This window comes from Seriola lalandi, unplaced genomic scaffold (genome assembly GCF_002814215.2).
Source record: "Seriola lalandi dorsalis isolate HSWRI2012SDOR001 ecotype SW California unplaced genomic scaffold, Sedor1 jcf7180002054612, whole genome shotgun sequence".
NCBI lineage: Eukaryota > Metazoa > Chordata > Actinopteri > Carangiformes > Carangidae > Seriola > Seriola lalandi.
In genome coordinates this window covers 1-12,998 of record NW_019525165.1, presented here as the reverse complement: position 1 = coordinate 12,998, position 12,998 = coordinate 1, and the positions used below count along the sequence as shown (strand labels likewise).

General features: G+C 37.6%; 2 protein-coding genes across 2 annotated transcripts; one reads left to right on the top strand and one right to left on the bottom strand.

Annotated features, from left to right (window-relative positions):
• Positions 1-857: 857 nt before the first annotated feature.
• Positions 858-2,988, bottom strand: meig1 (meiosis/spermiogenesis associated 1). The gene is made up of 3 exons (XM_023419890.2): positions 2,863-2,988; positions 1,857-2,071; positions 858-1,113 (listed from the first exon to the last, which is right to left on the bottom strand). Exons 2-3 carry the CDS (start codon positions 2,001-2,003, stop codon positions 985-987), a joined length of 276 nt encoding a protein of 91 aa, XP_023275658.1. The 5' UTR covers positions 2,004-2,071; positions 2,863-2,988; the 3' UTR covers positions 858-984.
• A 253-nt stretch (positions 2,989-3,241) lies between these two features.
• On the top strand, positions 3,242-12,273 carry dclre1c (DNA cross-link repair 1C, PSO2 homolog (S. cerevisiae)). The gene is made up of 15 exons (XM_023419879.2): positions 3,242-3,459; positions 3,588-3,639; positions 4,473-4,557; positions 4,733-4,792; positions 4,892-4,947; positions 5,782-5,883; positions 6,436-6,508; positions 7,017-7,157; positions 7,364-7,465; positions 7,577-7,713; positions 7,817-7,871; positions 8,739-8,827; positions 9,326-9,423; positions 10,258-10,344; positions 10,457-12,273. The coding sequence occupies exons 1-15, from the start codon at positions 3,351-3,353 to the stop codon at positions 11,200-11,202; spliced, it is 1,992 nt and encodes a 663-aa protein (XP_023275647.1). The 5' UTR covers positions 3,242-3,350; the 3' UTR covers positions 11,203-12,273.
• The last annotated feature ends 725 nt before the right edge of the window (positions 12,274-12,998 follow it).

The window sequence follows — 12,998 nt, the reverse complement described above, 5'->3', positions numbered from 1 at the left end:
GGACATTAACCTTTATAATAACAAGCTACATTTTTAATTACAGATAATTACTGTCATTTTACATATATTTGTATGTAATTTAAGAATGCAGGAAAAATACTGTATAAATAATACAGTAAGTAATACAGATAATTTCTGTAATTTTACAGACTTTTGTACACAATTAAAAAAAAAAAAAAATTACTATAAAATTATTTTCTGTAAAATTAGGACTTTTTTTTAACAGTGTGGGGCCTTTGGGGCCCTTGAGAGTCTGGACTCCCTGAACAGTTTGTCCAGTTGCTACTCCAGCCTTGACTGTAGGTTTTAGAGCTGGTTAAGACAAATTTTAGGGTCAACTTGTTGGTTATAGAAACTCTCTCTCTCTTACCCATAAGACTTTAAGACAGTTCAGTTACAGTTCTCAATTTTAGTCTACAAACTATGAACCTGTTTATTGTTCTGCACTCATCCTGAACGGCATTTCCCTTTAACTGTGTCATGTATCTGTGAGAATGAATAAAATCAGAACTTGAACATGAACTTTTACAAATTCAAGTCAGGTTCAGACAAACATGTACAGTGAGCATATATAATTAAAAATACAGAAATAATGATGTTCACTTTTCAGATAATTATAAAATAATAAACATAATAATAATCTTTATTTATAGAGCACTTTTCAAAAACTACGTTACAAAGTGCTTGACAAATAATAAATCTTAAAACAATAAATCAATAGATTTCAAAGAGATGAGAAACAGATGAAACAATTAAAACTGTTAAGTGTATAATAACCAATACAGAGTAATCTTAAAAGAAATAGAAAAATTCAAGGGAATTTAAAACCAGGAAAAAAAGCACACTCTACAAAGTAATTCTCATAAGCAATTTAAAAATTCATTTATTAAAAACAAAAAGGTCAAAGGGAGAATAATCTGTGCCCACAGTAATAAATGGGATGATGCAGATCCATGCTCAGTGGATGAGAGAGTCCAGAACACTTTAATATCCATAGACTTTGACTTTATGGAGGTCATGGTCCAGACACTCTCTTCTCTTGCTGTAGTAATAAAATGTGTTGTCTCGACGTTGGAGCTTCTTTACGTAGCCCGTGTCTGGCCATTTGTCGATCTGAGACAGAAATACATCAATAAATCATCAGTTATGGTACGTTCGCATTTTGTTACAGCTCTTGATCTTGTCTTCAATGAGAGAAATAATATTACAGTTAAAATCCAGAATGTATAATCACGTGTAATAAACTCAGATCCTCCACATAAAATCTTTAAGTGATATATAAACATGTAATGCATGGTTTGGAGTGCACTAAAATGTAGTTATAAGCATATAAGAGATTATTAATGTATTTGTTAACAGCTATAACTTTAACTGGAGGCTGCTAATGAATGAATAAATATTAAAACACAGTTAAAATATGTCTTCATGGGGGAATTATAGTGCTTATATCTGTCTACCATTACATTAGAGTGTGTTATAAAGACTTCATTAAATGTTAATATGCTGCTTATAAACGCTAAATAAGGGTAAATGTAACTTTATTGATCAACTAATCATTTAACTCCACTTCTACACAATACATTTGGAAAGATTTTATCACAGGACAACTTAAATATATCAAATGCACAGAGGGAAATCACTCCAATTGTTTATTTATGTATATCCTGCACAAAACTTTACAAATTAAATTAAATACCAAAATTATCTATTTTCTGGTGTAAATCTGTGTCTTATGTCTCACAATATTCTGACAAAATAACATAATTTCTTCTGGTGTTGTGTATAAACATGCACCAATACCAGCCTGTCATTAGCATGCATGAGACAAGTCAAATAATTCAGAGAACAATATTTACCAAAGCCCCTTGTTTGACTTGTATGTACTCCAGTTCATCTCTGTAGCCTGCCTGTTGGAATCTGAACAGGTTTTCCACCTCTGCAGTCCATTCTCTGGCTCTGCTCATGGACTTTGGCTTGGAGTTGTTATCAGTAGCACAGGACATGGCGTTGATGACGGTCAAGATGTCACAAATATACTTTGTCCTAATGTCAGTAGAGTGGTCTCTTGTAACTGAAAAGGCATGACAAGAATATGCTTTAATTAGGTTTTCAAGCTCACAGTAACAGGCTCATCTGTTACTTTAATATTTAACCTGGTAGGGTAAATATTCTGCTCCATTTTTGCTTTGTCTTAAAAATCAGCAAAGACATATACTGGAACAATGCATAAAATGTTGAACATGATGAAGATGTTTTGGCAAATAGAATAAATGGTTAATTGAAGAGCTTTATTTCCAGTACAACTGAGTGTGTGTCACAGGTTTTCAGTTATAAAAAGTGACATTTTACAAAATTAAACGTTGTTTGATGTGTTAAATGTAACCCCCGAGCTGAAATATGGACACTAAAACATTGTAAAACGCTGAAAAAAACAAATCTTGTGTGTTTCTATATTTATCTATATGCAGTGATGCTTTAAAATGTGACATTATGGAATCGAGTTTCGTGTGTATCGTGCTTCAAAGAGGAAAAGGGTTTACAGTTATAAAAAGTGATATTTTACTAAAAGAATAAGCGCTGTTTGATGGGTTAGATGTATGCCGAGCTGAAATAAGAAACAGTACAAACATGTAAAACGCCGCAAATTAACATAAGATATTGTTTTGTGTTTATCTGTATCCAGTGACACTTTAAAATCCCACATTATTGAATGCGGTTTCGTCTGTGTTGCGCTTCACTGACGAAAACTACCCTCTGCTTTGTCTTTACGTCAGTTTAGAAGAACTCTCAGTCACATTTAATCACATTAAACCAATTTAACCTTTAATTTCTGAAAATAGCAGCATGAGAGAGTTTACTTACACACGGTTTTTTGTTTATTTAGTTGCTTCAAAAGACACTCCACACGGCAGCTGGCTAGCGGTGATTGTCAGCAGTTATACCATATAGCTTCTTTGGTTGCCTAGTTACTGTGAACTCTCTTCTTCTACGTTGGAGGACGAGCTGACCATCAAAATTGGATATTTCGAGGCAGTAGCGAGGGTATTGTTGTGTTAATGCTTGAAAATTGAAAAGCATTTAAAACACTGATTTTTTTTTTATACACGCTAAATGTGAAATATTTAAAGAAAGGGGATTAGATATAGGTAAGAATACTAGCGAATGTATGGACAAAAGATGGCGGTAACTCCCGCCAAAAGAACCCAAACTGCAGTGACGAAAAACGACGAAGAAGAAGCTCAATTCGGTGGGCGGGACAAAACAAACACCGGCAGTGATGGTAGCAAACAACACATTCCTCGTCATAAACATCTCACGATTAAGACATCACCAAAAAGTTCGGGTCAAGGATGAGTTCATTTGCAGGTCGAATGAAGGAATATCCGACAGTTTCTTTGGACCGGTTCGACAGGGAGAACCTACATGCCCGGGCATACTTCCTCTCCCACTGCCACAAAGGTGAGCCAGGCAGCTAGCTAGCATCATCAGCAGGAGCGATGGTTGCTAGTTAAAAACGATCATATCTACGTTTTATTGTGTCCTCGTTGTGTATTTAAGTCTTACTTCAGTGTTGCCACTGTCCACAGATCACATGAAGGGACTAAAAGGACCCCTGCTGAAGAGGAAGCTGCAGTTCAGGTGAACACAGCTTGTGTCTCTGTTTTAACTGACCCCCTTGAAAATTAAAAATGAACCGTAGCCTAAAAAATGATGCTGAAAGTTGTGGAAGCCCATTTCTGCCAGGAAAGGAAGATAAAAAAGGAAAGTTGTTTGTGATTAAAGAAGTGCTCATGGTATGTCAAAAACTGGACTTGGTATATGAAAAATTTGGATATAAAATGTCAAAGTTATGTGACTAAAAAGTCAACATCTTGACATACACTATGACAAAATCGTGTTAAAAAGTCAGCATTTGACTTACTAAGAATATTGTAATTTTAAAAAGTCTAAATGATTGTATAAAAAGTCAAATTTTGACATAGACTCAGACATACAGAGACAAAATTATGATACAAAGTCAAAATTATGAAATAAAAATACTCATTGTGACATACAAAGACAAAATTAAGAGCATAAAAGTCAGCATTATGAGGTAAAATCAAATTCTGTTGTCTATATTTTGACATTTTAGCTCATAATTTGCATTTCGTAAGTCAAAATGTTGATTTTTATACTCATGAACGCGATCATCTAAGTATGTGTCAAAGTCACATCTTGTGGCCTTTTTCATTGGGAGTTTGCTCACTTTTTATTGAGGAAAAAAAGATACAAAAACTTACCTTCAGTGTCCAGTGAAGTACAGTCAATAAGTTCATACCGACTGTGTCTCAAATCCTTGACGTAAACTCAGATGTGAACCGGACAAGTTAACAGCTGTCATGTCCTACAGCTGCAGTGATTTAACAAACAATAATGACAACAAGCTACAACAGAAAACGGAACATGTCTCCTGGTTTCTCTTTTGGTTGCAGTCGGACAGTCAGGCTGTACTGCTCCTTCGTGACCAAAGAGCTTCTGCTAAGTAATCCAAAGTACGCTTTCTGGGAGGAATACATGGTAAGTTCCCTCTATTACTGTCAAACCACACAGCTGATGAGTCCTGTAAACAAAACTCATCCTGTCGAACAGTTTCTGGTATTTTGAGGCGTCAGATGCTGTAGTGAAATTGGACTTTATGTCTCTTCTACAATGGGTTTCTGTCATTAACTGTCCTGTTTAATAATCTGTTTAGGTTCCGTTGGAGCTGGAGAGCCCAACTCAGATTTCTCTGGTGGACGAAACATCTGGAGAGGTCAGAACTGATTATTTCCTTATTTTCTTTGGTTTAATAAAAGTTCGGGTCGTCAGGTTTTTTTTTCAAACCATCTTGTCTTTTGTTTTTCTGTGACAGAAAGAAGACATTGTGGTGACGTTGCTTCCTGCAGGTCACTGTCCCGGCTCTGTTATGTGAGTTAAAGCATTAAACACTCTGATTTGCCATGTGCCCAGCGATATAGAAAAACAGTTTCAAGCAGGAATGTGAAACATTTGTTTGTCTGAAACATGAAGGTTTGATGCTTTTTTTGCTGCACATGATCGAAAACTCAATATTGGGGGATTTTCAGCTTCAAAACAAAACATTTGAAGATATCACCTTGTTCTAACAGGCTTTTTTTCCCCACAATTTTCTGGTATATAATACACGAAAGCGATTCATCTATAATGAAAGCAGTGACGATTGTTGATTTCATTCTTGCCCTAAGACAATGACCTATGATTGCAGGTGTGGAGGGATGATCTGACCCAGATCCCAGTCCTTTAACAAGAGTCTGATCCGGTTCTCATTTAGGACTCAGACAGTCCTGATTCAAAACTATTATGTTTATAAGCTAAAATTATTAATATATAAAAATAAAGCAAATAAATAAGAAAAAAAGATGCCATTAATCTATTATTGTGGAACATGAATTCACTTTTAGCTTGATCCAAACAATGGTTGGGAAAAGGACTGGGGTTGATTTTTTTTTTTGTCAGAAAAGTAATATTGCAGGTTATAATGTTTCCATTTCCTGGTTTTGTTTTCTGAATAATGAGATTTAAAAATTACTCAAGTCGCTTCTCCAAGTTTCTTCACGTTAGAGCTGTCACTTTTTCAAAAAGTCATATTTAAAGGATTTCAAATGAATTCATTCAGACACAACCCAAATAACGTAATGCACCTTCCGTCTCCGTCACAGGTCGTTAAAGTTTGAATATCTAATTTAGAAATTTGAAAAGCGACGTGTGTGTTTGTGTGTGCAGGTTCCTGTTTGAAGGTTCTCAGGGGAACGTGTTGTACACGGGAGACTTCAGGTTGGCTGCTGGAGACGCGTCCAGAATAGAACATCTCCACTCCGGCAGCAGGTCGGTGGCTGATGAACGTCCTCTCTGTTCTCCGTCTCAACAGAAGCTGAGGTCCTGGAGTAGAAGGACACACGGTGCACGTGTAGGACGTTTATAAAAAATCAGATTGTTGGATTTAAGTGAACGTTTGTGTGTCTGTTCGGTCTTAAAGAGTATTACAACGTCTTAATCACCATTTTACAACGTCTTTTATTTATATTTTTAAGCTATTTTTTCAATTTGAAACAAAAAGGTTTTTTATGCCAGATTGAGCCAGATGCTCCACAACACATCTGGCCAATTTTCAAAATAAAACACCTGGCCAGAAATCAGTCGGTCAGAGGAGTTTCTATTTTTAATGTATATTTAACAACTAAAACGCAGCCACAAATCTTTGATCCATAACCTTTGGCTTATTCACTCAGTTCATTAATTTAGTAACATATGTAAAAGTGAAAAGTTGGAGATTGTATAAACCTGTCTTTAGTTCCTCTTTACCTGTTGTGTTACTAAATCTCTGTCTTTGCTTCTTCACAGCTCATATCATTCACTCTGTTGCTTCATGTTTCACAGGGTTAAAGATATTCACAGTGTCTATCTGGACTCCACCTTCTATGACCCACGCTTCTATCAAATACCCACTAGAGTACGTTTTGTTTTTTTACATTTACATTTGGTCATTTGGCAGATGCTTTTATCCAAAGTTTAAAAATAAGAATTATTTTCTGTGGGATTCCTGGAATATCAAGAGTCTTTACAAGGAATTTTTACAGTTAACTTATATTAGGATGCAGCATATACACTCAGTTGCAATTTATTAGGTACAATAATCTAAAACTAATGCAACAGTCGTGCAGTAAATCCTCTTTCATGAGTTGTTGATCATAACTACGTCTTTTATATCTTGTTTAACATCTAATAAGAAAATCAAGAGGGAAAACACTGTAGGTGATGGAAGTGTGTTCAGTCAGTTTTCTGTGATTTTAACATGTATTTGTTGTTGGAACCATTTTCAATGTGCAATATATGTTCTTGAACACACTGTTCTAACATTGATGACTGTCAAAGATGTAATTTTGTGTGTGTGTGTGTGCGTGTGTGTGTGCGTGTGTGTGCGTGTGTGTGCGTGTGTGTGCGTGTGTGTGCGTGTGTAGGAGGTGTGTCTGAACGGCATCTCCGAGCTGATTGGAAACTGGATCAGACAGAGTTCGTATCACGTCGTGTGGCTCAACTGTAAAGCTGCGTATGGATATGAATACCTGTTCACCAACCTGGGGGAGGAGTTTAACACACAGGTGACGTACGAGTCCCCGTCCAACAGGATGAACATGACAGAATGAATCACGCACTGTGCTCTTTGATCATAGAACTCATTGATCTGGACAGACATTGACCCAGTGGGGCGATAGACATGTTTATTTACAGATGTATGTTATAAATCCACACAGTGTAAAAGCACAACTCAAGTCTAATACGTTCTGTCGTGTCACGTTTCCCACAGATCCATGTCAAGAATCTGGCGATGTTCAAGAAGATGCCGGAGATCCTGAGCTACGTGACGACCGACCGCAGGACTCAGATTCACGCCTGTCGACACCCGAAGGTCCCACTTCAGTCAGCTGTTCCTTCACGAAGCTCATTCATGACAAAGGATACCAATATCTGATCAATGATTTTCGTGTGTGTGTGTGTGTGTGTGTGTGTGTGTGTGTAGGATGAGGAGTATTTCCAAGGCAACCGGCTGCCGTGCGGCTGCTCGGCCGCTGACGGGACTCCTCTCCGTATCATCAGCATCAAACCGTCCACCATGTGGTTCGGAGAGAGAACCAAGAAAACCAACGTCATAATAAAGTAAGAGCAGATTCACCCAGACATGTTCACATTAACGACACGTGACATTATTATACGTCATCATCCGTCGCACTGAGCGGTGAATGTGTTCATGTTTTATCAGGACAGGAGCCAGTTCATTCAGAGCCTGTTTCAGCTTCCACTCCTCCTACTCTGAGGTACTTTCACTTTTTATTCTGATGTATTTAACCAGAATATTGTGGCTGTGGATGGACAAGACGTTTTTTTGTAGGTTCAAGAGTTTAATGAGGTTTTTATTAAAACCTCCACAAAGGACCGTTGTGTTCTTTAATGGCACTAAGAGGAAGAGGAAGCCACTGAAAGGCCATTTATTTTCCTATGATTCACTGATGTGACAGTGACTGACCCATAGACGACCTGAGTGTCATGAAAACACAACGAGCAAACAGAATAAAATACATAGAAATTGTCACAGATTTGACAAAGTAATTGAAATATAATCGAAATCTCAATGTGGCTGAGTGCAAATCCAATCACAGGAGCTGCAGTTTTTTGATGAAGGTAAAATGTGTCACAACATATTATAAATAAAGTATTGTGGCGCTACAGAAACGCCTCTGTCTATAAATGATATTCTTCAGATGTAAAACAACAAGATCAACAAAAACCACGTCATCATTTTCAGATTTTTTCTCAAGTGAAATGCAAAAGTATCAAAATCATTCAGCTCTGTGTGAAACGCAGTAAAATGTTTACTAGTTAAGTTTTGTGTCTGTATGTCATTTTAAATACAGGACAGATTTTACCTGCTTCATTTATTTATGTTTTTATGTTTGATGTTTATTTACTCGCTGCGTCACAATCTGACTTCAGGCTTTTTATCATTGTCGTGTTTTAATACATCGATGCCTCGAGGTGAATTCACCTGCAGCAGCTGAGTGACGGTGTCTCAGTGTCTTTGAGTCAGAGCCGGGTTATACTGGTTTGAATGACGTGTTGGAAATGATCATAACAAGCAGATTTATTTGTTTAGTCATGATGCTCGTCTTTGTCTTAACTTCCAGCTGAGGGACTTCCTGTCGTATCTCCAACCAGTGAACATCTATCCCAGTGTCATTCCTTTGGGACGGACTCTGACTGAGGTCACACAGATGTGAGTGAAGTTTAACTTCAGTTTGTCTGTGATGTTAATTTAGCGTCAAAACATGTTTCAGTAACTGGAGTCACTTAATCCTACCACATGCTTTATAAATTCTTTTTTGCTGGTGACGCTTAAAGCTCCATATTTTCTTCTTCTGTGTTTTATTTGAAGTGTTGATCCATAAGAAGATATATTTGTGGTTTTAAGAACCAAAAACCATCTCAGTGTAGTTTTACATCTCCTCTCTCAGCTTCTCTCTGCAGCTCTAGTAACAACAGGTCAATCAGCCAATCAGAAGAGAGGATCTAAGCCTCAGTTTCTGAATACAGGCTGTGTGCATTTCTCTGTGGACTGAGGCTTTGATACTTTCACAGTATTAATATAGAAGCTAGACCTGATCTATAATCACACTACACATGGACAGAGACATTTTCACTGGAGGAGACCTTTAACACTGCTGCTGTCAAAGTATAAGTGTGTGTGTGTGTGTGTGTGTGTGTTTTTGATCAGGTTGAAGCTGATGTGCAGGAACGAGTCGGATCAAGCTAGGTTCGTTTACAAACCTCTGGGAGTCCTCAAACGCAGCAGGGTGGAGCGGCCTACATTCGGTAACACCAACACACACACACACACACACACACACACACACACACACACACACACACACACACACACCCTGACAGGTGTTCTCCACAACAGCATTTGTAACCGCCTCTGTAGCCGTGACACTTGTTTACAGGTCACCATATGGTAGATGAAATATAAAGGGCACGCTTCACAGAAATATGATGAACGTTTGTTCAACACACTCGGATCCTGATTACGCCACTTCACACATCAGGGTCGGATTAAGAGTGAAGTGTAACTGCTTTCAAAACTGACTGAAATGAGTTCAAACCTCCAGTGACGACTCACTGATGAGTCACTTTTCTAAACGTCCTGCAGGTGATTTTATTCTAGTTGTATTTTGTTCCTTCAGCATCAAATCTGGTGACTTCATACATCAAAAAACATTAAACTAAACTGAACTGAAGTGGTAAAAAATATAAATGTGATGATAAAATTTCAGATTAGAAGTAATTTACACTGGAAACATGAAATATAAATTATTTCTGAGCTACAATATTCGACTTTTCATCAGAAAATAAATTGACAAATATTCTGATGATTAATTGCTGCATTTTTCTTTAAGTAAAAACTCAAACTCTTCTCTCAGATTCTCAAACATGAGAATTTGCTGCTTTTCTCTTTTATAACAGAGTAAATTGAAGATCTTTGGGTTTTGCAGACGTCGCCATGATGGGAAATTATAATTATTATTAATTATACATTTTTTTCTTACATTTTAAAAGATCATTATTCAAATGAAGAAAATAATTGATGATGAAAATACGTCAGCTGCAGCTTCATATTTTAAATGTCTTGTTTTTTTCTGTGTTCAGATTCAGGGAGTGACGACGACCTGTTTGACGGACTGGACCTGGCACCAGTGAGGAAGAAGATGGGCCTGAACCAGGAAGTGAAACAAGGTGATGATCACTATTTTTATAATAATTTATCATTAGTAGAGATCAGTGTCTGTTTTTGTCCTTGTTCACATCGATTATTTACTAAACTGTAAATTTCTTTTGTTAATTTTAGAGAAAACTGAGAGTCCTCAGAGAACAGCGCCCCCTGTGTCTGTGGACGGGTCTTTTCCTGTCACCGACGCTCAGTCTGTTTCACGCAACTACGTCGACTGCACCGAGTCCAACGGTGAAGAGGAAGATGAGGAGGAGGAAGAGGAGCAGGAGGGAAAGGAGGACGCAAAACCAACAGAGGAGGAGGAGGTGAAAGAAGGAGAGAGGGATAAAGAACAAGAGGAGGAAAGAAAAGAGAAATCTAACAATCCAAAGTGGGAGGATTTCTTCACTGCTGAAATGTTGACTGACAGCCAGAACAGCCAATCACAGTCCTGCTGCTCTAACATGACCACCTCCCCCTCCAGGATGACGGATTCCCAGACGCCCGATCTGTTCAGTGACGAGGAAGAAACCCCCGACCACAATGAAGACTTTAGCCTGACGCTGTCCGCCTCTCTGTCCAATCACTCGTCCCAGAACATGGACTCGTGTTTACCCGACACCGTGATCCTCCAACCAGGGCAGGGGGGGCGGGACCAAGGAGACGCGAGGCCCAGCACCTCGTCTCAGAAGACGGACACTGACGGTCTGATCCTCCCATCGGAGCTGTCGGAGCTGTCGGAGTCTCAGGCGTCGTCCGACTTCGACATCCCCTGCACGCCGGAGTCAAAGGCGCCGCGATCCGATGAACTGTCGCACCTGTACAGGAAGTTGGCATCAGGAGAGGAAGTGGTCATCAGGAAAGGAAGTCAGGGCTTTGCATGATTGAGACGAAGCTTTAGGTCACTGTCGATCGAGTATGACAGATTATCGGCCACATGAGAAAAAGAAACAAATCAGAAATTACAAGAATGAAGTCGTAAAGTATGAAAATTAAAAACTTTGAGATATTCCTAAAAACATCATCTTTAGGAATATTACATCATCCAATCAAATGGGTGAAAGGACAGTGGCAGCTGCTTTTTGTCTAACAATAGAATAGACTCAGTTTCTTCACAATCTTTTCACTGTCCTGATGGTGATGGTGATGATGATGATGATGATGATGAGCCAAAAGATGAAGTATTTTCTTATTTGGGAAACCTCTGCTTAAGTAGACCTTCACAGGATGCTCCATGTTCCTCATTTTAAATATTCCACTGAAATTAAAACGTCATAATCTGACTTTATTCTCGAATTTTGAGAATTTTTTCCCCTCGACCTGGCCTTAATACTACGTTGTAATCCGATGCTGTGGATAAATGGTAAGAATGAATTCAAACAGAGAAACCGTGTGTTCACTCTGAGCATTTATGATTAATTGGTTTGTTCTAATTAAACAGAAGGAGGCCAAAAGTCACAGCTGCGCCGGTTCGAACAGAAAGTCATGGACCTGCCTTTAAGATTATATATTTAGTGTTTGTGACTCCGCTGTCATCTCACTGACTCGCTGTCAGGTGCTGTTTATATTTGTGATAAACACATCAGCTTCTATAGCTCCTTACGAGTGAGACATTCCTCCTCAGTCTAACCTCCAAACCACACAGACCTCAGTATGTTAAACACACACACACACTCATTCCAATGCACTTTACATTTACTTGTGCTCTCTATGCCTGACTACACCTGTACTGCAGATCACAGCTGACTTTTCCTCCTCGTTGACAGTTTGTGGGTTTTTTCTGTGAACATTGAACTGACGTTGGGTCGATGAACTTTTGTCCAAATTGAATATTTATGTTCAACTGAAGAGCAGATGTTTTAATTGTTGAAAGTTTAGATCGATAACTAGCTTCATTTTATGTTCATGTTTGGAGCTACAATGATTGACTGCAAATTAAAACTTTTGATTTTAAATTTCAGTTGTTAATTGTGAAATATTTGCCATCTTATTATATATGAGGATGAAATGCATATCTTTGTAACACATGACAGTGAAATGAAAGTATTTGATTCTGAACAAAACGTACATACGTGTGTGTGTGTGTATGTGTTTAAGTTTATGTATGTATGGATGTCTGTACATAAGTATTTATGTATGTTTTTGCAAAAGTATCTATGTCTGTGTGTGTGTGTAAACATGTAGTTGCATAAATATGTAGAGTAAGTCATAAAAATGACAGAGTATAGTAAGGCATAAAAAGTCATAAAAACGACATAGTATAGTAAGGCATAAAAAGTCATAAAAACGACATAGTATAGTAAGGCATAAAAACAGCATAGTATAGTAAGGCATAAAAAGTCATAAAAACGACATAGTATAGTAAGGCATAAAAAGTCATAAAAACGACATAGTATAGTAAGGCATAAAAAGTCATAAAAACGACATAGTATAGTAAGGCATAAAAACAGCATAGTATCGACATAGTATAGTAAGGCATAAAAAAGCATCAGTTTATTAAGGCATAAAAAGTCATAAAAACGACATAGTATAGTAAGGCATAAAAAGTCATAAAAACGACATAGTATAGTAAGGTCATAAAAACGACATAGTATAGTAAGGCATAAAAACAGCATAGTATAGTAAGGCATAAAAAGTCATAAAAACGACATAGTATAGTAAGGCATAAAAAGTCATAAAA

Coding starts and splice junctions, on each gene's coding strand:
- meig1 (XM_023419890.2), bottom strand. CDS start 2,003: ATGTCCTGTGCTACTGATAACAACTCCAAGCCAAAGTCCATGAGCAGA. Junction 1,114..1,856: donor AAGTCAAACAAGGGGCTTTG/GTAAATATTGTT, acceptor TTTCTGTCTCAG/ATCGACAAATGGCCAGACAC.
- dclre1c (XM_023419879.2), top strand. CDS start 3,351: ATGAGTTCATTTGCAGGTCGAATGAAGGAATATCCGACAGTTTCTTTG. Junction 4,793..4,891: donor TGGACGAAACATCTGGAGAG/GTCAGAACTGAT, acceptor TTTCTGTGACAG/AAAGAAGACATTGTGGTGAC. Junction 7,158..7,363: donor GGGAGGAGTTTAACACACAG/GTGACGTACGAG, acceptor CGTTTCCCACAG/ATCCATGTCAAGAATCTGGC.